Source organism: Oncorhynchus tshawytscha, linkage group LG23, assembly GCF_018296145.1.
Source record: "Oncorhynchus tshawytscha isolate Ot180627B linkage group LG23, Otsh_v2.0, whole genome shotgun sequence".
NCBI classification, from domain to species: domain Eukaryota; kingdom Metazoa; phylum Chordata; class Actinopteri; order Salmoniformes; family Salmonidae; genus Oncorhynchus; species Oncorhynchus tshawytscha.
Window position 1 is genome coordinate 16,817,428 of NC_056451.1, and position 24,231 is coordinate 16,841,658.

The 24,231-nt window shown below is 42.0% G+C and overlaps 1 protein-coding gene across 2 annotated transcripts; it reads left to right on the top strand.

Annotated features, from left to right (window-relative positions):
* The first annotated feature begins 3,956 nt into the window (after window positions 1–3,956).
* On the top strand, window positions 3,957–8,710 carry LOC112222608 (dendritic cell-specific transmembrane protein). Of its 2 annotated transcripts, none has more exons than XM_042304786.1 (4): window positions 3,957–4,303; window positions 6,716–7,782; window positions 7,892–8,230; window positions 8,453–8,710. In XM_042304786.1, the coding sequence occupies exons 2-4, from the start codon at window positions 6,730–6,732 to the stop codon at window positions 8,567–8,569; spliced, it is 1,509 nt and encodes a 502-aa protein (XP_042160720.1). In that variant the 5' UTR covers window positions 3,957–4,303; window positions 6,716–6,729; the 3' UTR covers window positions 8,570–8,710. The 2 variants fall into 2 exon arrangements, with proteins under 2 accessions (XP_042160720.1, XP_042160721.1); XM_042304787.1 differs by having other exon boundaries at window positions 3,961–4,303; window positions 8,449–8,696.
* The last annotated feature ends 15,521 nt before the right edge of the window (window positions 8,711–24,231 follow it).

The following is a 24,231-nucleotide window of genomic DNA, read 5'->3' on the forward strand; positions in this document are numbered from 1 at the left end:
ATGTTGCCACACTATATGAATTTTGTTTTTTGTTTTTGTGAAAAGAAAATTAATTTCATATTTTTATTAGTTTATTTACAAGCCAAGACCAGTTTTTATTTGTATTTTTAGTAATTATAAATGCTTCTTGTGTATGGGAGGTATATGAATCTTACAGTTATGTCTGAATGAAAATAAACTGAGACATTATTCCTTTTCCATGTTAAACCAATACATTGTAATGTCCATCCAATATCTTGATGCTATATACTTTCATTTTTGATTTACATTGTACATATTAGAAATTTGAATAAAACAAGCAAACTCAAATAGATTAATACAATATTTTGGAATAGGAATAATGTCTCACATGATGACAAAGACATGTTATTTACCCTTTTGAATGCCTTTTGTTTCTTTTGTTTTGGTGCAATGTGTTTATGCCAAGGCTATGTCTTGGTGAAGTATGGTTGAGTACAGAGATTTATGGAAGTTATTTTTCAAATAAAAAATGGATATTACACCGGCACTGAGTACCAGTGAACAGTATCAACATACAAGAGCGATTTTATCTATCTGGCCATGACTATTTCATGTTCCAAAACATCCACAAACTATTGTCTTTATTCATCCAGGTAGGTTGTTCCACAACATCCACAAATTACTATATTTATTTCTCCAGGTAGGTTGTTCCACAACACCCACAAATTACTATCTTTATTTCTCCAGGTAGGTTGTTCCACAACACCCACAAATTACTATCTTTATTCCTCCAGGTAGGTTGTTCCACAACACCCACAAATTACTATCTTTATTCCTCCAGGTAGGTTGTTCCACAACACCCACAAATTACTATCTTTATTCCTCCAGGTAGGTTGTTCCACAACACCCACAAATTACTATCTTTATTCCTCCAGGTAGGTTGTTCCACAACACCCACAAATTACTATCTTTATTTCTCCAGGTAGGTTGTTCCACAACACCCACAAATTACTATCTTTATTCCTCCAGGTAGGTTGTTCCACAACACCCACAAATTACTATCTTTATTCCTCCAGGTAGGTTGTTCCACAACACCCACAAATTACTATCTTTATTCCTCCAGGTAGGTTGTTCCACAACACCCACAAATTACTATCTTTATTTCTCCAGGTAGGTTGTTCCACAACACCCACAAATTACTATCTTTATTCCTCCAGGTAGGTTGTTCCACAACACCCACAAATTACTATCTTTATTCCTCCAGGTAGGTTGTTCCACAACACCCACAAATTACTATCTTTATTCCTCCAGGTAGGTTGTTCCACAACACCCACAAATTACTATCTTTATTTCTCCAGGTAGGTTGTTCCACAACACCCACAAATTACTATCTTTATTCCTCCAGGTAGGTTGTTCCACAACACCCACAAATTACTATCTTTATTTCTCCAGGTAGGTTGTTCCACAACACCCACAAATTACTATCTTTATTCCTCCAGGTAGGTTGTTCCACAACACCCACAAATTACTATCTTTATTTCTCCGGGTAGGTTGTTCCACAACACCCACAAATTACTATCTTTATTTCTCCGGGTAGGTTGTTCCACAACATCCACAAATTACTATATTTATTTCTCCAGGTAGGTTGTTCCACAACACCCACAAATTACTATCTTTATTTCTCTGGGTAGGTTGTTCCACAACACCCACAAATTACTATCTTTATTCCTCCAGGTAGGTTGTTCCACAACACCCACAAATTACTATCTTTATTTCTCCGGGTAGGTTGTTCCACAACACCCACAAATTACTATCTTTATTTCTCCAGGTAGGTTGTTCCACAACACCCACAAATTACTATATTTATTTCTCCAGGTATGTTGGGAGTAAAAAGAAAACCCCATTGTCTTTTACAATAGCAAACTGTCTGGCAAGTATCAACGTGGTCACAAACTGTGGCCCACTAAAGGTTCCTGTTCCCAAGAAAGCTAAGGTAACTGAGCTAAACGACTACCGTCATCATGAAGTGCTTTGAGAGACTAGTCAAGGACCATATCACCTCCACCCTACCTGACACCCTAGACCCACTCCAATTTGCTTACCGCCCAAATAGGTCCACAGACGATGCAATCTCAACCACACTGCACACTGCCCTAACCCATCTGGACAAGAGGAATACCTATGTGAGAATGCTGTTCATCGACTACAGCTCAGCATTTAACACCATAGTACCCTCCAAACTCGTCATCAAGCTCGAGACCTCGGGTCTCGACCCCGCCCTGTGCAACTGGGTACTGGACTTCCTGACGGGCCGCCCCCCAGGTGGTGAGGGTAGGTAACAACATCTCCACCCCGCTGATCCTCAACACTGGGGCCCCACAAGGGTGCGTTCTGAGCCCTCTCCTGTACTCCCTGTTCACCCACGACTGCGTGGCCAGGCACGCACGCTTCCAACTCAATCATCAAGTTTGCGGACGACACAACAGTGGTAGGCTTGATTACCAACAACGACGAGACGGCCTACAGGGAGGAGGTGAGGGCCCTCGGAGTGTGGTGTCAGGAAAATAACCTCACACTCAACGTCAACAAAACTAAGGAGATTATTGTGGACTTCAGGAAACAGCAGAGGGTACACCCCCCTATCCACATCGATGGAACAGTAGTGGAGAGGGTAGTAAGTTTTAAGGTCCTCGGCGTACACATCACAGACAAACTGAATTGTTCCACCCACACAGACAGCATCGTGAAGAAGGCGCAGCAGCGCCTCTTCAACCTCAGGAGGCTGAAGAAATTTGGCTTGTCACCAAAAGCACTCACAAACTTCTACAGATGCACAATCGAGAGCATCCTGTCGGGCTGTATCACCGCCTGGTACGGCAACTGCTCCGCCCACAACCGTAAGGCTCTCCAGAGGGTAGTGAGGTCTGCACAACGCATCACCGGGGGCAAACTACCTGCCCTCCAGGACACCTACACCACCCGATGTCACAGGAAGGCCATAAAGATCATCAAGGACAACAACCACCCGAGCCACTGCCTGTTCACCCCGCTATCATCCAGAAGGCGAGGTCAGTACAGGTGCATCAAAGCTGGGACCGAGAGACTGAAAAGCAGCTTCTATCTCAAGGCCATCAGACTGTTAAACAGCCACCACTAACATTGAGTGGCTGCTGCCAACACACTGACTCAACTCCAGCCACTTTAATAATGGGAATTGTTGTAAAATGGGAATTGATGTAAAATATATCACTAGCCACTTTAAACAATGCTACTTAATATGTTTACATACCCTACATTATTTATTTCATATGTATACGTATATACTGTACTCTATATCATCTACTGCATCTTTATGTAATACATGTATCACTAGCCACTTTAACTATGCCACTTTGTTTACATACTCATCTCATATGTATATACTGTACTCGATATCATCTACTGCATCTTGCCTATGCCGCTCTGTACCATCACTCATTCATATATCTTTATGTACATATTCTTTATCCCTTTACACTTGTGTGTATAAGGTGGTAGTTTTGGAATTGTTAGTTAGATTACTCATTGGTTATTACTGCATTGTCGGAATTAGAAGCACAAGCATTTCGCTACACTCGCATTAACATCTGCTAACCATGTGTATGTGACAAATAAAATTTGATTTGATTTGGTTCCTACCTATTCTACAGTCTACGCTACAAATATGTTGTCTTTCAGAAATGTATACAGCATGTGAACAAATCAAGACTTAGGTCAAGCTGGGGGAAGTTAAGAGACAAGAAGTAGCAGTCAGTTCCACTTCCCCTCATATGAGTGCAAAGTTGTGTTTCCACTAAATTCTTTGGCAACACTACAGATGAAAGAACAACCTATACTTTCAGAGAGCCAGGAATACATTTTACTACAGAACTAAAAAGAAAGTTCCTCTTTTACTGTTTTAACACCACCTACTCAGCTGTGTAGAGTGGTATGTTGGAATGACCAACAATGCTCTATGCTTCTTATATTGAAGGTTGTACTAGTAAGTAAGTAAGTAAGTAATTAAGTATGTTAGTTAGTTAGTTAGGTGGTTAAATAACTAACTATCACAAAATACTTTACTTCAACAATGACAGTACTGTATTTTGAGTTTATTCTTCACGTGTTTGTTGAGATGAACTCCTGTAGTGTGGTTAGACAGTTAAGTGAGCGACACCACGATGATAACTGGGAGGTGACTAAGTTATGAAATTTTAAATGGGAAATGAGTAAGTGTTGAGGTTAAAATTGGTATGAAAGCTTGAGAGTTCTGCTTATCATTTCACATAGTCTACTATCCAGACATACCACACAGGACCAGCAGGTAAGGGAGACACTGTTGTGATAATGCTGAATTTGTGAGGCTCTAGTAATGCTTTCCAAAGTATTGGTGGATGGTTATGAAAAACTATGTTTAATGTATAAGGTTGGACACACCTGTGTCTGCCCAAGATAGTCAACAGTTACTGTAGCTTTAAAGCTACTTTTGGTTCCCTCTAACTATTTGTTATGCCAAACTTTACCCAAAATGTTTATGGAAATGATCAATCAAATGAAATCATGTGTATTTATCCTCTTGGATTTCAGGCATATCTCAGTCCTCTTGATATTAATAGATTGTTTGATTATTCTTTCTGAATGACTGGTTGGTTGTGTCGTGTCTTTACTATCATTAACTGAAGACTGATAGTTTTTATCAAAGATTCTCTGTAATTAGTTACTACGCGATCAACTGATTAATCACGTAACTAATTAACTAGGAAGTCGGGGCAGCAAGGAAAAATATTCAGATTATTTTATCTGATCAATTAGTCTTTGAATTAATTAATTATTTACTTCATCTAACGTTAGTCTCATTCCAAATGTCGTAAATTGTTGGTTATCTGCACGAACCCAGTCTTCACTATGAGTCATACATGCATCAATTGTCTTAAATCATTTATTTATTACTAACTAAGTAATTCACAGAAACGCATAAACAAACAAACAAGGTAAATGTAATGATAGGAGAATGTGCCCTATTGGGCTAAACCGGCATGGCGGCTTGCTAGACAAAAGGGGAAGTGGGGATCAACTAAGAAGTCACTACAAAGTGATAATTATAACAATTGAAATACTAATCCTTTGCACATGAATGCTCACTCATTTAGGAACAATTGCAATCAATATATATATTTATGCTCACCAGTTGTCACGCCCTGGTCTTAGTATTTTGTGTTTTCTTTATATATTTGGCCAGGCCAGGGTGTGACATGGGTTTATTTTGTGGTGTGTTTTGTATTGGGGGTTTTCGTAGGTTTTGGGATTGTGGCTTAGTGGGGTTTTCTAGCAAAGTCTATGGTTGCCTGAGGCGGTTCTCAATCAGAGGCAGGTGATTCTCGTTGTCTCTGATTGGGAACCATATTTAGGCAGCCATATTCTTTGAGTGTTTCGTGGGTGATTGTTCCTGTCTCTGTGTTTATTGTTCACCAGATAGGCTGTATAGGTTTTTGCGTTACGTTTCTTGTTTTTGTGTTGTTTGTGTTTTTTTGTGTATTAAACATGTATCGAATTAACCACGCTGCATTTTGGTCCGACTCTCCTTCGACGGAAGAAAACCGTAACACCAGTCTTGATCGCTGGTGAAAAGTTCATTTATTTTGTAGAATTGTCCGTCTCTCTCCCTCTCTCTATCGGTTGTGGTTAGAGGGGATTGTTCAGAGTGACATTGGTTATAGAATGGATTTTTCGTTCTTCGCGTTCAATGATGCCGAATTCCTAGCTGCAGACTAGTAATCAATATCAAAGACTTGTTCTTATTCTGTCGGTATCGATAGTCTAAGAGTTTAACCACGTGGTATGGTTAAAAGATTCAGCAATGGTCTTACAACCTTTGTCCTCCTAATGGAGAAAAACATGGTCTGCAACCTTTAGCCATCTCGTAATTGAGGTAAGCTTGGTCTGCTGATCGAAAACCCGAGTGGGTTTTTTATTTGGAATGGCAGAAAAGGCTGTCCCAGGATGTCTGACTCTAATTGGGCTCAGGGACGGTCCTCTGATTTAGTTCAAATCCAATTCCCTTTTTGAGTTTACCTTCATTAAACAGTCCAAAATCACATTGCAAAATAGTGTAAACAGTATCATACTCACTCATTCATCTTATACAACAATTAGATGTACACCTCATATCTGAGACTATTATATAAACAGCGTTATGGTAATGTGGCCACACCGTCTTCCATGAGCTTCCCCAAGTTGTGACAAATGGACCAGTTTGTAGCTGGATTCTTCACCGATCTTTTACACTTTCTCTGGAACATGAAATTTGTTCGTACCTCAAGTTCTGTGAGGTGGAAGGATTTCCTTTGTCCTCTATGAAAACTTACTCTCTCTATACTATGTGGCAGGGTCTTCTCAGGAATTTACGACCTCTGACCACAGCAGCCTAGTTAAAGGAGGCAAGGGGGAGGCAGGGAGAGGGGGATGGGTTTGCTATACCCAAAGAGGCCAACATCATGACAGTTGTTTTGATCTTTTTTTTCAGTGTGCTTAGGTACCTTATTTTACGTAAATAAATGACCAGATATTTACCAAGAAATTACATGGTTAAATGACACAGTTCTAACCTATGAATTACGTGTTTCTTTTGGATACCTTCAATCTTCTTTTTTGCCACTTAGTCTGAGACCATTTCAGTAATGGAATTTCCGAGGATTTTACAGTATTATCACACAGATATTTGTCCTTCTTTTCTCAGGTACTGTCTCATCAATGATGAAAACAACTTGCCCTCAATTGAAACAAGCCCTGTATCACTCCTGGTCCTCTGCTGCAGACCTGTACACAACAAACACCAGGCAGGGCTGGAGAAACCGATCAGTCCTCTTGATCATCTGTCTCACCTTCAGTCTCATCCTGAGCTCCTTCCTCCTCCTCTACCTGCTCTATGTCCTGCAGTACGGCCTGATGGTGGCTGCTGGGATAGCAGGCTCCTGTTGGGTGGCAGTGGGGGCCTCTCTGTTCCTCTCTAAGAGGGTGCGGTGCTTTGGGGTTCTGTTTGTGCTGTCTTGTGGGATGAGGCAGGGCCGGAACGTTCTCATCACCGCCGGGACAAGTTTGGTGGTTCTCAAGCACGTCCAGAACACGCTGGAGAACATCACAGGGCTCAGTAGGAGTATGGTGTGCAACCTGCAGGCCAAGAGGGTGTCCATCGACACCACGCCGCTCTGTAACTACGTCAGGATGTTGAGATGGGTTGGTGACGTACTCCGAGCGTTCACAGATTTCGGAGTGGCGGAGTTGGTTTCTGATCTGGAGGTCACGTCCAGAGGAGACTCTGAGAAGTTGAGGGAGAGGCTGGTTGAAGCTGAGAGGACTCTAAATGGAACTGCAAAGAGCATCTGGGCTGCGGTGGACACGCTGTCCTCTGTAAGTCAGAGACTTTTCCCTGCCTTCAGTTTCCTCCTGCTGATGGGCTTCACAGTGCTGCACTTGAGGAGATATTGCCACAACAAGAAATATGAAAACGTGTACATAACCAGGATGTTCATAAATTTTGATGAGAAGCAGAAGGCAGAAGGAAGGCCTCCAGTGCTCCCCCTCACACCGAAGGAGGCTAGACGCTACATCACCATCCCTTCCCCTCGACTCAGGGCCACGGAAGGGAAAGCTATACTGAAATTCAGTTTCCCAGTGTTCACCCATTGTCTAGCCTGGGTCTTGTTCATAGGTGTTGATGTACTCATGTTCTGGTTTGTTGAGGTCATCAGAACGCGACTTCATGAGCTAGAGCCATTTCATGTTCCTTTGATTATGAACATAAACGTAAGTATCTGTTAGTAAAACACACAACAAGATACGGTCTTAATTCATTCAATACAATCTAGCCACTAGGCTTTAACCCTGTTGCTCTACTGACCAATTGTTGTTTCAGGAAGACATGACCATTATTGGTGTCCCCATTTCAGAGGAGATCAACAGGAGGGATTTCTCCTACCAGGTGTCCATCTTTGAGAAGAGTTGCCTTCCTAAACCTAGATTAGTACTCTATGACTCCATCCTGCCTCTGGTTGTGTTACTAGCTGCCCTTCTCAGCATGTCCCTGATGTCTGCCAAGCTCACACAGATCAGGCTCGTGGTGTGTGAGCAGTTCTTCTCCACCAATGCCGAGGAGAGGGTGGAGTTTCTGCATGCTAAGATCCTGAAGAAGAGATCAAGAAAGGAAGGGAACAGGAAAGCTGAGGAAAGCAGTCTGAGATCCCTCATCAAGAAGGTCTGTATAATCCAGAGATCATTGATAAACATTGATGGAGACCTTAGAATGGTATAATACCATATATTACATAGATGTCCTTACGTGGCCTACAGTACTGCACATTGTCATAATTTGTCCCAGGGAAAAAGTGCAGATTAATTTCTCAGTACAACAATAGATACAGTATATGTAAGTTACTAAAGTACTGTTTGATTAATCCATACTTTCTTCATCAGCCAGATTTCTGGTGTCCAATACTCTACAGACCACAGGAGTATGACAATGTTCAGCAAGCAAACTAGACTTTCTGCTGCCACAGGAAGAAGTGAGAGACACACTTTTTTTTTGAAAATGTGAAATGTGAGTTATGAAACATGTTACATTATATAACAACTCAAATCTAGACTAATGACATGTTGTCATTGTAAATACATACAGTATTTCAGTTTGTTAATTCATGTACCTGTATAAATAAAGGTTAAAAAACATGTTTTTATAATAATAAAAATAAAGGTTAAATGATGGTTACCAAGGTTTCCAAGCAACTTTTTGAAGCAATCTAATGTGAGATGAAAATAGTTCAAACATTGAATAATTGGTACAGAATTACACTTAATTTTAAAGAATAAAAACACCTCAAAAACAGCCATCAATCCCAGTAACTGAGATATAAACGTCTTGTATCTCTATGTCATGTCTTTAACTTCTGCATTTTCTTCGTTGTTACCATGCCCATGGAGTTTGGATGATCATAAGTGCACAGGGTAATTGTCTGCAATGAGAACACAAAGCTCTGCAAAACATGATATCTGTTTCAGTTGTTTAATGTCGATCAAAAACGACAGGGACAGTTGTGCTGACATCATCACGCAAACCATACCTTCCCTAAATGTGCACGCCACTATTCAGTTCCCATCATGCACTTGGTGTTTAGTCACACCCCATTAGCATTATATCCAGACGCCACAATGCTCATCTACCACAGTGATTGTAGTGGGTCCTGACAGTGACACATTCCCCTTCACAGAATGCTGACAGTCAGTCAGGAGACGTACCCCTCTAAGCTTCTGTAACGTTGAAATATGACGTTACATTTACCAGATTATTTCGTGTCAAGGTATTTACAGTGGAGTTCGAAATTATTGGCTACCTTTTTTAAGATGAACAAAAATGACTGCTTAAAATAAATCATTCAAATGCTGAGCTATATTGTATACTCCAAAAATTTGGGAAATTATATTATTTATACTAATACAATTTCTGAGAGAAGGATTTTGCTTAATTAACAAGTAATATATTTTTTTCTCAAACATTTAGGGGTAAAAAATATTGACACCCCTGTTTTCAATACCTTTTAATATCTCACCTTGCGAGAATAATGACACTGAGCTTTTTCAAAGAAAAATCTGAGTTGGAGAACACATTGGGAGGGATCTTAAACCATTTCTCAATACAGAATCCTTCCAGATACGTGCTCCTATGGACTGCACAAATTCATTCAAACCACAGGTTTTCAATGGGTTTCAAGTCCGGAAACTGAGATGACCATTGCAAAATTTGGATTTTTCCAAATAAATAATATAATTTCCCATTTTTTTGGAGTGTACAATATAGCTCACTATTTTAATGATTTACTGAAAACATGTGGTTTGAATTGAAGACGGCAGTCCATAAGCGCATACTAAGGATCCGAAAAGGATTCTGTATGGAGGAAGTTTCTAAGATTGCTCCCAATGTGTTCTCCAACTCATGAAACATTTTAGAAAAAGGCTCAGTGCCGTTATTGAAAGGTATTGAAAACCGGGGTGTCAATCATTTTGACCCCTACCTTTTCTCTTCAGCAATTGCATTAGTATGAAATAATATAATTTTCTAACATTTGGGGAGCATACAATATAGCTCAGTATATTCATTATTTATTTTTGCTCATCCTAATCAAGGGCGTCAATAATGTCGGACCCCACTGTATATGAAGATAGAGGATAATGTGAAAAATGTTGCCTAATACCAGAATTGGACATGTCATTGCTTAATTGTGCTAGGCAGGTCAACTCAGTAAAGTGCAGTGTGAGTGTTTGAAAGAAAATATATACTTATTTTAACCCAGTTCTATTACTGAGAGAAGGCACAGTGAAAGAGAAGGCAGAGTGAAGGAGAAGGCACAGTGACAGAGAAGGCAGAGTGAAGGAGAAGGCACAGTGACAGAGAAGGCACAGTGAAAGAGAAGGCAGAGTGACAGAGAAGGCACAGTGAAAGAGAAGGCAGAGTAAAGGAGAAGGCACAGAGATGAGTGGGCCGACTGTGACTCACACACTGCTGCCACTGACCCGTAGCATTCCCTCTGATAAACTCACATTATGTCTGCAGAGCCCTAGCGGCTCAGTACCACGCCAGCATGTCAGTATGCCCAGTAGGAGACAATCCCAATGTGTAGTGTGATGCTGTGTGACAGCAGAACTGGGCCTTTTTTACATAGGCCAGGATGCAATCCAAGGCGCGTTGCAGCACTGCACTACCGACAATTTCCCCGGCGTTTGTGAAGCTCGCATTCATGGTAAATGCTGTGAATGTCTGATGATAATTTCCAATTGAAAGCTATTTTCAAGTGGAAATGAGCTTTCAATGTAAAACACTGTGCGCTTCTAGACAACCTGCATTTGATGGTATCCCGGCCATAGTTTAACACGGAGGTAAGGGTAGACTGTTGAAATGGGTATCACCATCATCATCAAATATAACTTTGCAAGTGTTTATTTCACATAGAAATAACATAATAGATTTTATGCAATTGCATAAATTGTACTAAATAGTTTGGAAACATAAACATTGAAATAAATCATTCTCTCTACTATTATTCTGACATTTCACATTCTTAAAATAAAGTGGTGATCCTAAGTCCCCTAAAACAGGGAATTTTACTAGGATTAAATGTCAGGAACTGAGTTTAAATGTTTTTGGCTAAGGTGTATGTAAGCTTCCGACTTCAACTGTGTGTGTATATATATCTATATATTTACTGAGTGTACAAAACATTAGGAACACCTTCTCTTTCCATGATAAACTGACCAACAGTGGCGTGTGTTCGTGGATGCCAAGGGAAGCCAGGCTTTCCCAAATATTTGACCAATAAAAACATTAAAATGATAAAATATTGTATCTTTTGTCTCTCCCTGTGTTTTCATAATTTTCTGTCAATTCGCAAGTGGCTGAATCTCACCAGAAAAATCACCCGAGCGAGGAAAACAGTGCCCCTCTGTCTCAGTATGTGACGACCATGTATTTGATGCTGTCCGGACCAAAAGAGTATCACATGTTGCCGCTGTACCATTTGATTGATTGATGCCAGCAAATATTTAGCCTTCCTTGATAAACAAATTATAAAATCATTTGCCAATCAGCGTTGAGCTGAGCTCAACTGTGGGTTGTCCTGGTGTAGCAAAACGCCCCCCAAGGGAGGCCTGTTTGGATTTGGCTTCAGACCAATCAAATAATTTCCTTTGCAAAACGCCATCTTCTGAAAAACGTGTCTGTTTCTGCTCTGCTTGTGTTGATGTCCTGCAGTATATTGCTTCCTAAATCAGCCCTTTCCTAAACCATGGATGGAGATGGGGATTTGGACTTGTGGTTTTGACTTGATTCTCTTTATAAATTGGGTAGTTTGAGCCTTGAATGATGATTGGCTGAAAGCCGTGGTATATCACACAGTATACCATTGGTTATGACAAAATATTTATTGTTACTGCTCTAATTACATTGGTATTCAGTTTAAAATAGCAAAAAGGCTGTAAGATTCTGTATTTATTTTCTTAGTCAACCTTGTGTTCTGTTTCGTTGTTCTTGAACGTAGCCCTGTTTATTTGTGTTCATTCTTTTTGTGCCTTTGTGAGGTATTGTTTGTTTTGACTCTACAAAGCATTTTCCTCTCTTTGTGAGAACCCATTATAGCCTTCGGTCCTAGTTTTGATTCACTTGCCTGTTTGCCTACCTGTGTATGACCATTGCCTGCCTGTGACCACGATTCCTGCCTTCTGTGAAATAAACACCTGCCGTGCCCTGCGCGTGAATCTATACCTTTTTCTCCCTGAGTGTTCATTACAGAATACAGTGCCTTGCGAAAGTATTCGGCCCCCTTGAACTTTGCGACCTTTTGCCACATTTCAGGCTTCAAACATAAAGATATAAAACTGTATTTTTTTGTGAAGAATCAACAACAAGTGGGACACAATCATGAAGTGGAACGACATTTATTGGATATTTCAAACTTTTTTAACAAATCAAAAACTGAAAAATTGGGCGTGCAAAATTATTCAGCCCCCTTAAGTTAATACTTTGTAGCGCCACCTTTTGCTGCGATTACAGCTGTAAGTCGCTTGGGGTATGTCTCTATCAGTTTTGCACATCGAGAGACTGACATTTTTTCCCATTCCTCCTTGCAAAACAGCTCGAGCTCAGTGAGGTTGGATGGAGAGCATTTGTGAACAGCAGTTTTCAGTTCTTTTCACAGATTCTCGATTGGATTCAGGTCTGGACTTTGACTTGGCCATTCTAACACCTGGATATGTTTATTTTTGAACCATTCCATTGTAGATTTTGCTTTATGTTTTGGATCATTGTCTTGTTGGAAGACAAATCTCCGTCCCAGTCTCAGGTCTTTTGCAGACTCCATCAGGTTTTCTTCCAGAATGGTCCTGTATTTGGCTCCATCCATCTTCCCATCAATTTTAACCATCTTCCCTGTCCCTGCTGAAGAAAAGCAGGCCCAAACCATGATGCTGCCACCACCATGTTTGACAGTGGGGATGGTATGTTCAGGGTGATGAGCTGTGTTGCTTTTACGCCAAACATAACGTTTTGCATTGTTGCAAAAAGTTCAATTTTGGTTTCATCTGACCAGAGCACCTTCTTCCACATGTTTGGTGTGTCTCCCAGGTGGCTTGTGGCGAACTTTAAACAACACTTTTTATGGATATCTTTAAGAAATGGCTTTCTTCTTGCCACTCTTCCATAAAGGCCAGATTTGTGCAATATACGACTGATTGTTGTCCTATGGACAGAGTCTCCCACCTCAGCTGTAGATCTCTGCAGTTCATCCAGAGTGATCATGGGCCTCTTGGCTGCATCTCTGATCAGTCTTCTCCTTGTATGAGCTGAAAGTTTAGAGGGACGGCCAGGTCTTGGTAGATTAGCAGTGGTCTGATACTCCTTCCATTTCAATATTATCGCTTGCACAGTGCTCCTTGGGATGTTTAAAGCTTGGGAAATCTTTTTGTATCCAAATCCGGCTTTAAACTTCTTCACAACAGTATCTCGGACCTGCCTGGTGTGTTCCTTGTTCTTCATGATGCTCTCTGCGCTTTTAACGGACCACTGAGACTATCACAGTGCAGGTGCATTTATACGGAGACTTGATTACACACAGGTGGATTGTATTTATCATCATTAGTCATTTAGGTCAACATTGGATCATTCAGAGATCCTCACTGAACTTCTGGAGAGAGTTTGCTGCACTGAAAGTAAAGGGGCTGAATAATTTTGCACGCCCAATTTTTCAGTTTTTGATTTGTTAAAAAAGTTTGAAATATCCAATAAATGTCGTTCCACTTCATGATTGTGTCCCACTTGTTGTTGATTCTTCACAAAAAAATACAGTTTTATATCTTTATGTTTGAAGCCTGAAATGTGGCAAAAGGTCGCAAAGTTCAAGGGGGCCGAATACTTTCGCAAGGCACTGTACCTCACCTAAAAACGGAATGGACTTAGCGGAGATACAGCGGGGCCTAACCCAGCAGAGGAGCTTATGGAGGAAATCTGCCATCCTCTCCGCCAGCCTATCCCTACTCTTCCCATGACAGGTATCGTAACCCATAGCCCTCCTTCATTCATATCCATGCCTGGAAAATATGACGGTTCACCTGGGAAATGTCAGGGATTTCTGATGCAATGCAGAAAATACATTGAGCACAACCTCACTAACTTCGCCACCAACAAGAGCAGGATTGATTTTGCTGTCTCTACTCACAGGCAAAGCCCTGGATTGGGCCACCACTATTTGATCACTCTCCTTCCGGTCGTCCTATAGGAGACCTCCTCATAGAACTTCACAAGGATGCAATTCAGCTGCCAGTATGCCCTCGAGTTCCTCACCATGGCTGCAAGGAGTGGATGGAGTGAGGCTGCTTCAGGCGGAGCTGGCTTGTAGAGGTGACCTTCAGGATTTAAATCAATACATTCGTATGTCCATCTCCATCGACCACCTCATCTCCGACCGCCGAAAAACTCTGCCACCCAGGAACCCGAAACCTTCTCTTTCCATGATTCCGTCATCCTGTCCGAGTCTTCCAGAGCCCATGCAGTTGGGCCATGCTCCTCTCCTGTGTATCGAACGTCAAAGGCGGATACAAGAAGGGCTCTGCCTATAATGTGGAGCGAAAGATCATCTATTCAGCCATTGCCCTGTTCGCCCCCAACGGAGAGATGAGAAGGGTCCCTCCACTGCCATGCAGTTAGGCGTGTCCTTATTTCTAAATATCACCCAGAAGCAAATCCCCATCCCAGTATTGATAACCGTGAAGGGGGTTACTAAGTACGTAGAGGGCTTGATAGATTCGGGAGCAGCAGGTAATTTTATCGATCACCAGCTAGTACAAGAGCTTGACATTGATCTAACACCTGTCACCCCTCCCTTAAGGATTAACACCCAGGACGGACAGCCATTGGGCACGGGCTTCATTACACACCTGACACAGAGCGTCACCCTCCAGATTGGAGTCTTCCACACCGAAACCATTCAACTCATGGAACTCTCATCCCCCAAACAGCCACTCATCCTCGGACACCCCTGGCTTTGTCATCACGACCCTGCCACCTCGTGGCGACAATGTGAACTACTGTCCTGGTCTTCTAACAGCTTCACCAGTTGTCTCAGCCTACCCTGCAGAGCCACCACCATTGAGGCCTCTGCCTCTGCAGTGCCACCAGGATGGTGGCTCTGCAGGGTAGGCTGAGACAACTGGTGAAGCTGGTAGAAGACCAGGACAGTACCATCTGAATACGCCCAGTGCAGCAATGTCTTCAGCAAAATCAAGGCCTCCACTCTGCCATCACATCGCCCAGGGGACTGTTCTATTGACTTACTCCCTGGAGTGTCCCCACCGAAGGGCTGTGTTTACCCCCTATCTATCCCGGAAAATGAGGCAATGGAGAACTACATTGATGAAACACTTAAACGGTTTCATTCATCCTTCTTCCCCAGCTGCATCCAGCTTCTTCTTCATTGTAAAAAAGGACGGTGGTCTCCGTCCATGTATTGATTACCATTCCCTGAATGACGTCACGGCCAAGAACCTCTTCCTCTGATCCCAGCGACCATTGAACAAGTGGGCCCTGCCAACATCTATACAAAACTCGACCTGCGAAGTGCATATAACCTTGTCCCTATACTTGAAGGCGATGAATGGAAGACGGCCTTTATCAAATCACGAGGGCACTATGAATACCTGGTCATGCCCTACGGCCTTACTAACGCCCCCGCTGTCTTCCAATCCTTTATGAACAGGATTTGCCTGGATATGATCAACCGCTTTATCATCGTCTACATTGATGACATCCTGATATAGTCCAACTCCCTGAAGGAACACATACAGCATGTGTAAAGCTTCTTCAACAGCTCCTTGACCATAACCTTTATGTGAAGACTGAAAAGAGCACCTTCCATGCAAACTCTGTAAACTTCCTCGGTTTCGTACTGACACCTGGAGGGGTCGGCATGGATGAGAACAAAGTCCCCGCCGTCAGTAACTGGCCCAAACCCACCACGGTTAAGGAACTCCAACATTTCATTGGGTTCTCCAACTACTATCGCCGGTTCATTTTGGAACTTCAGTTCTACTGCCGCTCCCCTCACTGCCCTTACCAGCCAAAAGACCCGGACCCTTCAATGGACTGATACCGCCCTGACTGCATTCAACAACTTGAAACGCCTCTTCACCTCAGCTCCTGTCCTTCGCCAACCGGATCCGGCCCTTCCTTTCACCTTGGAGGTGGATGCCTCTTCACCTCAGCTCCTGTCCTTCACCAACCTGATCCGGCCCTTCCTTTCACCCTGGAGGTGGATGCCTCCGAAGTAGGAGTAGGAGCCATACTCTCTCAGCGGGTGGGAACACCTCCAAAATTACATCCCTGTGCCTTCTTCTCCAGGAAGTTATCCTCCGCTGAGAGGAATTACGATGTGGGGAACAGAGAACTACTCGCCATCAAGCTGGCCCTCAAGGAGTGGCGCCACTGGTTGGAGTGAGCACAACATCTCTTTCTCGTCCTAACAGATCATCGTAATCTGGAATATATCAGAGGGGCCAAGAGGTTAAACTCCAGACAAGACCGCTGGGCTCTTCTTCACATGCTTCCATTTTCATGTTACTTATATCCCTGGAAAGAAAAATGTAAAAGCTGATGCTCTCTCCCGCCAGTTTGACCTTCCGACCAGTAATTCAGACCCTACATCCATTCTTCCTTCCTCTTGCATTATGGGACCGGTACAGTGGGAGGTTCACTCTGCCATACAAGAAGCCCTAACCTCAGACCCAGCTCCTTCTGAGAGACCAGCTGGGAGGAGTTACGTACCAGCAGTTGTTAGACCCCAACTGATGCAATGGTGTCACACGTCCTTGGAGTCAGGACATCCAGGCATTACACGAACCACCGAACTTCTAGCCCGTAAGTTCTGGTGGTCCTCACTGGCATCCGATGTAAGGGATTACATACTCTCCTGTCCAGTCTGCGCCCAAACCAAAAGCCCTCGTCATCTCCCTTCCGGTAAGCTTCAACCTTTGCCAATCCCTCACAGACCCTGGTCCCACATAGCTGTTGACATCCTCAGACCTTCCTTAATCCCATGTTAATACCACCATCCTTGTCCTAGTAGACCGTTTTTCAAAAATGTGTCATCTTCCTCATTTACCTAACACCATGGAATTGGCTGAGTGTATGTCCCAGCAAGTGTTCCGTCTGTATGGGATTCCGGAGGACATCATCTCTGACCGCGGGCCCCAGTTTGTCTCCCGGGTGTGGCGAGCGTTCTGTGACCGACTGGGGATCGCCCTCAGCCACTCCTCTGGGTACCATTCCCAGACCAATGGGCAGACGGAACGCCTGAACCAAGAAATAGGGAAGTACCTCCGCCAACAATGTTCTGCCTCTCCACACGACTGGAGTCCGTATATGGCCTGTTCCGAATATGCTCAAAACTCACTCATGCATTCATCCCTCCACCTTACTTCATTTCAGTGTGTACTTGGTTACGAATCACCCATGTTTCCCTGGGAGGCGGAGCCTGGTACTGTCCCAGCTGTCCATGACTGGTTTCGGCGTAGTGAGCGGGTATGGGAGAAAGCAGGAAGCCTCTAATAACCAGAAATGCTTTGCCGACAGACGCCGCCGACTTATGCCACTCTTTCACCCCGGACAGCGTGTGTGGCTCTACCACAGACGTCCTCGCTTCATTGGTCCCTTCAATATAACCCTTCGCATCAACTCTATCACGCACCGCCTCTAGTTACCCCGTCAGTATAAAATCTCCTCGTCCTTCCATGTGTCTCTGTTAAAACCGGTCACCTACAGTCCTATTCACCCTCCAGTCTCTACCCACACCGTTGGACGTCAGAGGGGAACCTACCTACGCCATTCAGGCCATCCTTGATTCCAAACACCTGAGGTCGCATCCACTATCTAGTGGACTGGAAAGGTTATGGGCCTGAAGACCGGTCCTGGGTCCCCAACCAGGACATCCTCGACCCAGAGATGATTCAGGCATTCCACCGTAACTGTCCGGATCGTCCCACTCCCCGATCGCGGGGTCGACCCCCGAACAGAACCACTGGACATCATCCTTGACGCAGAATGTCGGTTCATTCCATGACCTTGTCAAACCGGCCTGCCAGACCTCTGCTCCGCCTCCTGCCTCCCGCCCGCTCCACCCTCCAGTGCTGTTGGGTCATCAGGAGCCTCCCTTGGGGGGGCTCTGTATTTATTTTCTTAGTCATTACAAAGGCACCTCTGGGGTTTGTAATATATGGCTAATATACCATGGCTAAGGGGATTAGTGTTCAACTAGTCTATAAGCCAGGTGAGTAAAAAATACATGGTCTTCTATGACATGGATTGTATCTTTAAGTTTGTTTTCAGTGTATTAAACTTAGTATATATAGCCTTGTTGATTTGATGTTTAAATATATTTTGTGCCGGAATCGAAGTGATCCTGTTGACTTTGAGCTGACTTGCAGTAACTCTGTGGTTCTAAATCAGCAGTTGTTTAGTAAACTGTCTAAAGTGTTTATTTCCTTGACCATGCTGTAGGTGATAACTGTTTGTGTGCAATATTTGCTTTGTGGATTTCACCGGACAGATGCTGCTCTCCGGTTTTGTGATGAGTTGACTTTATTCTGCCACTGAGACTGTGTTTTTGTTGTAACGACCTCATTTCCCAGTGTCTTTAAATTGACATAATATTTAATCAGCTTTTTACGTGAGGTATGAAATGACCTCATGTTTCCTCTCTAAATGTCACAGGGTTTGTGTTCTCTCTGTAACGGCTTTCTTCCTGGGAAGGAGAGGTGGACCAAAACGCAGCGTGGTTAGAGTTCATGTTCTTTAATAAGAGACACTTAACATGAACTAACTACAAAACAATAAATGTGAAAACCGAACACAGTCTTATCTGGTGCATAGACACAAAGACAAGAAACAATCACTCACAAAACCCAACACAAAAAAGACTACCTAAATATGGTTCCCAATCAGAGACAATGACTAACACCTGCCTCCGATTGAGACCCATATCAGGCCAAACATAGAAATAGACAAACCAGACACACAACAATGAATGCCCACCCAGCTCACGTCCTGACCAACACTAAAACAAGGAAAACACAAAAGAACTATGGTCAGAACGTGACACTCTCCAGGAAAATATTCACAAAGGATTGGTAGTGCTGAGCAGAGCACACTGTTTGATTTAGTCCATGCAGTATTAAATACTTCATAATAAAATGTACACAAATTTGAAATCCCGATATTTAATTTCATGCAACATTTTGATTCTATATACACTGAGTGTACAAAACATTAGGAACACCTGCTCTTTCCGTGACATAGACTGACCAGGTTCAAAAGGCACTCACACATCTGAGCTATCTTTGTTGCAGGTGCATGGTAACAGTTAAATAAGATGAGAAAAATGAAGAAACCCGCACACTGCTCTTGCTAGTATCACTGCTCTTTAAAACCTCTTGAGACTAGGCAGTATTTTGATATTTGGATGAAAAACGTGCCCAAATGAAACTACCTATTTCTCAGGCCCAGAAGCTAGAATATGCATAGAATTTAGGGTAGAAAACACTCTAAAGTGTCCAAAACTGTCAAAATATTGTCTGTGAGTATGACAGAACTGATATTGCAGGCGAAAACCTTAGGAAAAACCAACTAGGAAGTGCTGTTATTTTGAAACCCTCTCTGTTCCATTGCATGCCTTCCCTCCATTTAAAAGGGATATCAACCAGATGGCTATGGCTTCCACATGGCTTCCACATGGTGTGAACAGTCTTTAGACATAGTTTCAGGCTTTTATTCTGAAAAATGAGTGAAAATGATCACATCGCGTCAGTGCACAGCTGGGTGTCCCCAGAGTTTTGCATGCGCCAACAACTTGGAGCAGACCTTTACTCTCTCTCTCCTATTGAAAAAGCTACCGTCCCGTTGAAATATGATCGAATATTTATTGTAAAAACAACCTGAGGATTGATTATAAAAAAACTTTGACTTTACGGATACTATTTGGAATTTTCGTCTGCCCGTCGTGACCTGCACGAGCCTGTGGATTACTGAACAAAATGCGCTAACCAAATGGAGGTTTTTGGATATAAAAATAATTTTTATGGAACAAAACAAACATTTCTTGTGTAACTGGGAGTCTCGTGAGTGCAAACATCCGGAGATCATCGAAGGTAAGCGATTAATTTGATAGCTTTTTTGACTTTTGTGACCAATCTACTTTGCTGCTAGCTCTTTGTAGTGTTTTGTCTGCTGAGAGAGCTGTCCTAACATAAATGCTTGGATAGCTTTCGCTGTAAAGCTTTTTTGAAATCTGACACGCCAGGTAGATTAACAACAAGCTAAGCTGTGTTTTGGTATATTGCACTGGTGATTTCATGAAAATTAAATATTTTTGGTAATTTAGTAATTTGAATTTGGCGCTGTGCAATTCAGCAGATGTTGACGAAAATTATCCCGCTAAAGTGATGGGTGCGCCAAGAAGTGAACAAGCTTTACGTATCGGCCTCAAGGCCTTCGTCAGAGCTTTTGACTGACCAGGTGAAAGCTATGATCTGTTATTGATGTCACTTGTTAAATCCACTTCAATCAATGTAGATGAAGGGGAGGAGACAGGTTAAAGAAGGATTTTTAAGCCTTGACACATGGATTGTGTATGTGTGTCATTCAGAGGGTGAATGAGCAAGACAAAATATTTAAGTGCCTTCGAACGGGGTATGGTATTAGGTGCCAGGCGCACCGGTTTGAATGGGTCAAAATGCAATGCTGCTATGTTTTTCACAATCAACAGTTTTCCGTAATTATCAATGGAGTCAACATGGGCCAGTATCCCTGTGCAAAGCGTTCAACACCTTGTAGAGTACCTGCCCAATGAATTGAGGTTGTTCTGAGGGCAATAAGGGGGTGCAACTCAATATTAAGAAAGTGTTTCTAATGTTTTGTACACTCAGTGTACTGTACATTTATATTCCAGACACTGTATGTTCAGTGGGGTCGAAATTATTGACAACCTTGATAAAGATGAGAAATAATGACTGTATAAAATAAATATTTAAAATACTGAGCTATGTTGTATGCTTAAAATAATATTTAGGGGTGTCAATAATTTTGACCCCTACCATATTACTTGTTAAACAAAATCTTTCTCTAAGTAATTTTATTAATATAACTTAATTTCCCCTTTTTTAAAAATCAATATACCTATAGCTCAATATTTGAATTATTTATCTTTAACAGTCATTATTGCTCATCTTTATCAAGGGTGTCAGTAATTTCAGACCCGTGTGTGTGTGTGTGTGTGTGTGTGTGTGTCTGTCTGTGTGTGTGTTTGTGTGTGTGTGGTACCAGTCAAACGTTTGGACACCTACTCATTCAAGGGTTTTTATTTGTTTGTACTATTTTCTACATTGTAGAATAATAGTGAAGACATCAAAACTATGAAATAACACACATGGAATCATGTAGTAACCCAAAAAGTATTAAACAAATCAAAATATATTTTATTCTTCAAAGTAGCCAACCTTTGCCTTGATGACAGCATTGCACGTTCTTGGCATTCTCTGAACCAGCTTCACCTGGAATGCTTTTCCAACAGTCTTGAAGGAGTTCCCACGTATGCTGAGCACCTGTTGGCTGCTTTTTCTTCTCTCTGCAGTCCAACTCATCCCAAACCATTTCAATTGGGTTGAGGTCAGGTGATTGTGGAGGCCAGGTCATCTGATGCAGCACTCCATCACTGTTCTTGGTCAAATAGCCCTTACACAGCCTGGAGGTGTGTTTTGGGTCATTGTCCTGTTGAAAAACAAATGATAGTCCCACTAAGCGCAAACCAGATGGGATGGCATATCGCTCCAGAATGCTGTGGTAGACATGCTGGTTAAGTGTGCCTTGAATTGTAAATAAATCACTGACAGTGTCATAAGCAAAGCACCATCACACCTCCTCCTCCATGCTTCACGGTGGGAACCACACATGCGAAGATCATCCGTTCACCTACTCTGCATCTCATAAAAACACAGCGGTTAGAACCAAAAATCTCAAATTTGGGCTTCAGACCAAAGGACATATTTTCCACTGGTGTAATGTCCATTGCTTGTGTTTCTTGACCCAAGCAAGTCTCTTCTTATTATTGGTGTCCTTTTGTAGTGGTTTCTTTGCAGCAATTCAACCCTGACTCACTCAGTCTCGTCTGAACAGTTGATGTTGAGATGTGTCTGTTATTTGAACTCCGTGAAGCATTTATTTGGGCTGCAATTTCTGAGGCTGGTAACTCTAATGAACTTATCCTCTGCAGCAGAGCTAACTCTTTGTCTTCCTTTCCTGTGGCGGTCCTCATGTGAGCCAGTTTTGCCATAGTGCTTGATGGTTTTTGTGACTGCACTTGAAGAAACTGACTGACCTTCATGTCTCATGGCTTATTTGAGCTATTCTTGCCATAATATGGACTTGGTCTTTTACCAAATAGGGCTATCTTCTGTATACCACCCCTACCTTGTCACGAGACAACTGATGTCACAATGTGCTGTACAGAAACCCAGCCTAAAACACCAAACATCAAGCAATGCAGATGTAGAAGCACCGCAAAGGGTGGCTACTTTGAAGAATCTCAAATATAAAATATATTTTGATTTGTTTAACACTTTTTTTGGTTACTACATGATCCCTTGTGTGTTATTTCATAGTTTGGATGTCTTCACTATCATTCTACAGTGTAGAAAAATATTCTAAATAAATAAAAACCCTTCAATGAGTAGATGTCAAACCTTTGACTGGTAGTGTATGTATGTATGTATGTATGTATGTATGTATGTGTGTGTGTGTGTGCGTGTGTGCGTGTGTGTGTGTTCCCTCCGCTGGCACGTCATCTGCAATAACATTGAAAGTCAATGTAATTTTTTTTTCTCAGTTCTTAACAGGGTGTGTGTTTTTTTTACCCTCACATGTGTCGTCTCCTTCAGACATGAGCTCGGCGTCAGAGCAGATGTTGAGCACGTTAACCAGCATCTCTGTCACTTTCTCGCCTACAAAGGGCAGAGACCAGGCCATGACGTCCATGTATGTATGTATGTATTATGATTTCTGTTCTGATTTGAAAAAATTGAAGAATAAAATAACATTATAACAGAAGATATGTTTTACAACTGTGTTTTTCTATACACACAGTTTAGAAGATAATATACACAAAATGAGTGTTTCCTCTAGCTATGATTCTGAAAGCTACTGGCAAATGACATTCTCTGGTCTAATTACCAATACTTCATAATAGTATTTGGAACATGACGAGAAAAAAAGCATGTCATCTGCAATATTTTTCAGTCAATAAATTGTGTCTAAACATTTTCAGCGTTTTCTTACAGTACTATTATGGCAGCTATTTGAGAAGTGCTGCAAAAGCACAGTAAAAAAGAATAGTGCTGCCTGCTACCCAGGTATCCAGACATTATTCTGTCTGCCATATGCCTAGGGCTGCTGGAATAAGACGTTAAATCGAAATGAGCTGACAGATGATACAGATCACTTTTAAAGTATGCATTTAAAGTATGCATTTAAAGTATGCATTTAAAGTATGCTTTTAAGAAAAGCGGTGTCTAATGGAAGGTAAAACTTTATCCTTTAATTGGTTGCTGCAGAGAAATTACAACTATGAAACTACATGAGCAGCTAGAGGAGAGAAAGCAAACTTACAATTCAAATCATTTGTGAAAAACAAATCATTGTTTCAATAAATGATTAATGACAATGCTTTTATGACAGGTAATATTTCCCTCCACAGTCATCTTGTGCAGCGCCAATAAAATAAAAACGAACAATTCTAAAAAAGGGGAAGGAGAAGGACACTAGGCTAAAAGACTAAATAATTAAGACGAATAGAGAGAGTTATTTTCTCCATCTCTCCAGTACCCTAATGACACAAACCCAAAGGATATGTCCGAAATGGCACCCTATTTCCCATAGTGCACTACTTCTGATCAGCGCCTTACGTAGGGAATATGATACCATTTGGCATGTAGAACTACTGTAGCTTTGTTGCATTGCATAACTGAGTCTTGCCTCCGGACCCTGATGTTTTTAAGCCACATTTAGGCCAATTAATTACGCAGTTTCACAGATGAATTCATAGTTACAAAAATCTAACATGAAGAGCTACAAAGACTCAATCCCACTATAGGACTAGAACAAAGTGGTAGCACACATAC

Coding starts and splice junctions, on each gene's coding strand:
- LOC112222608 (XM_042304786.1), top strand. CDS start 6,730: ATGATGAAAACAACTTGCCCTCAATTGAAACAAGCCCTGTATCACTCC. Junction 7,783..7,891: donor CTTTGATTATGAACATAAAC/GTAAGTATCTGT, acceptor TTGTTGTTTCAG/GAAGACATGACCATTATTGG. Junction 8,231..8,452: donor TGAGATCCCTCATCAAGAAG/GTCTGTATAATC, acceptor TTCATCAGCCAG/ATTTCTGGTGTCCAATACTC.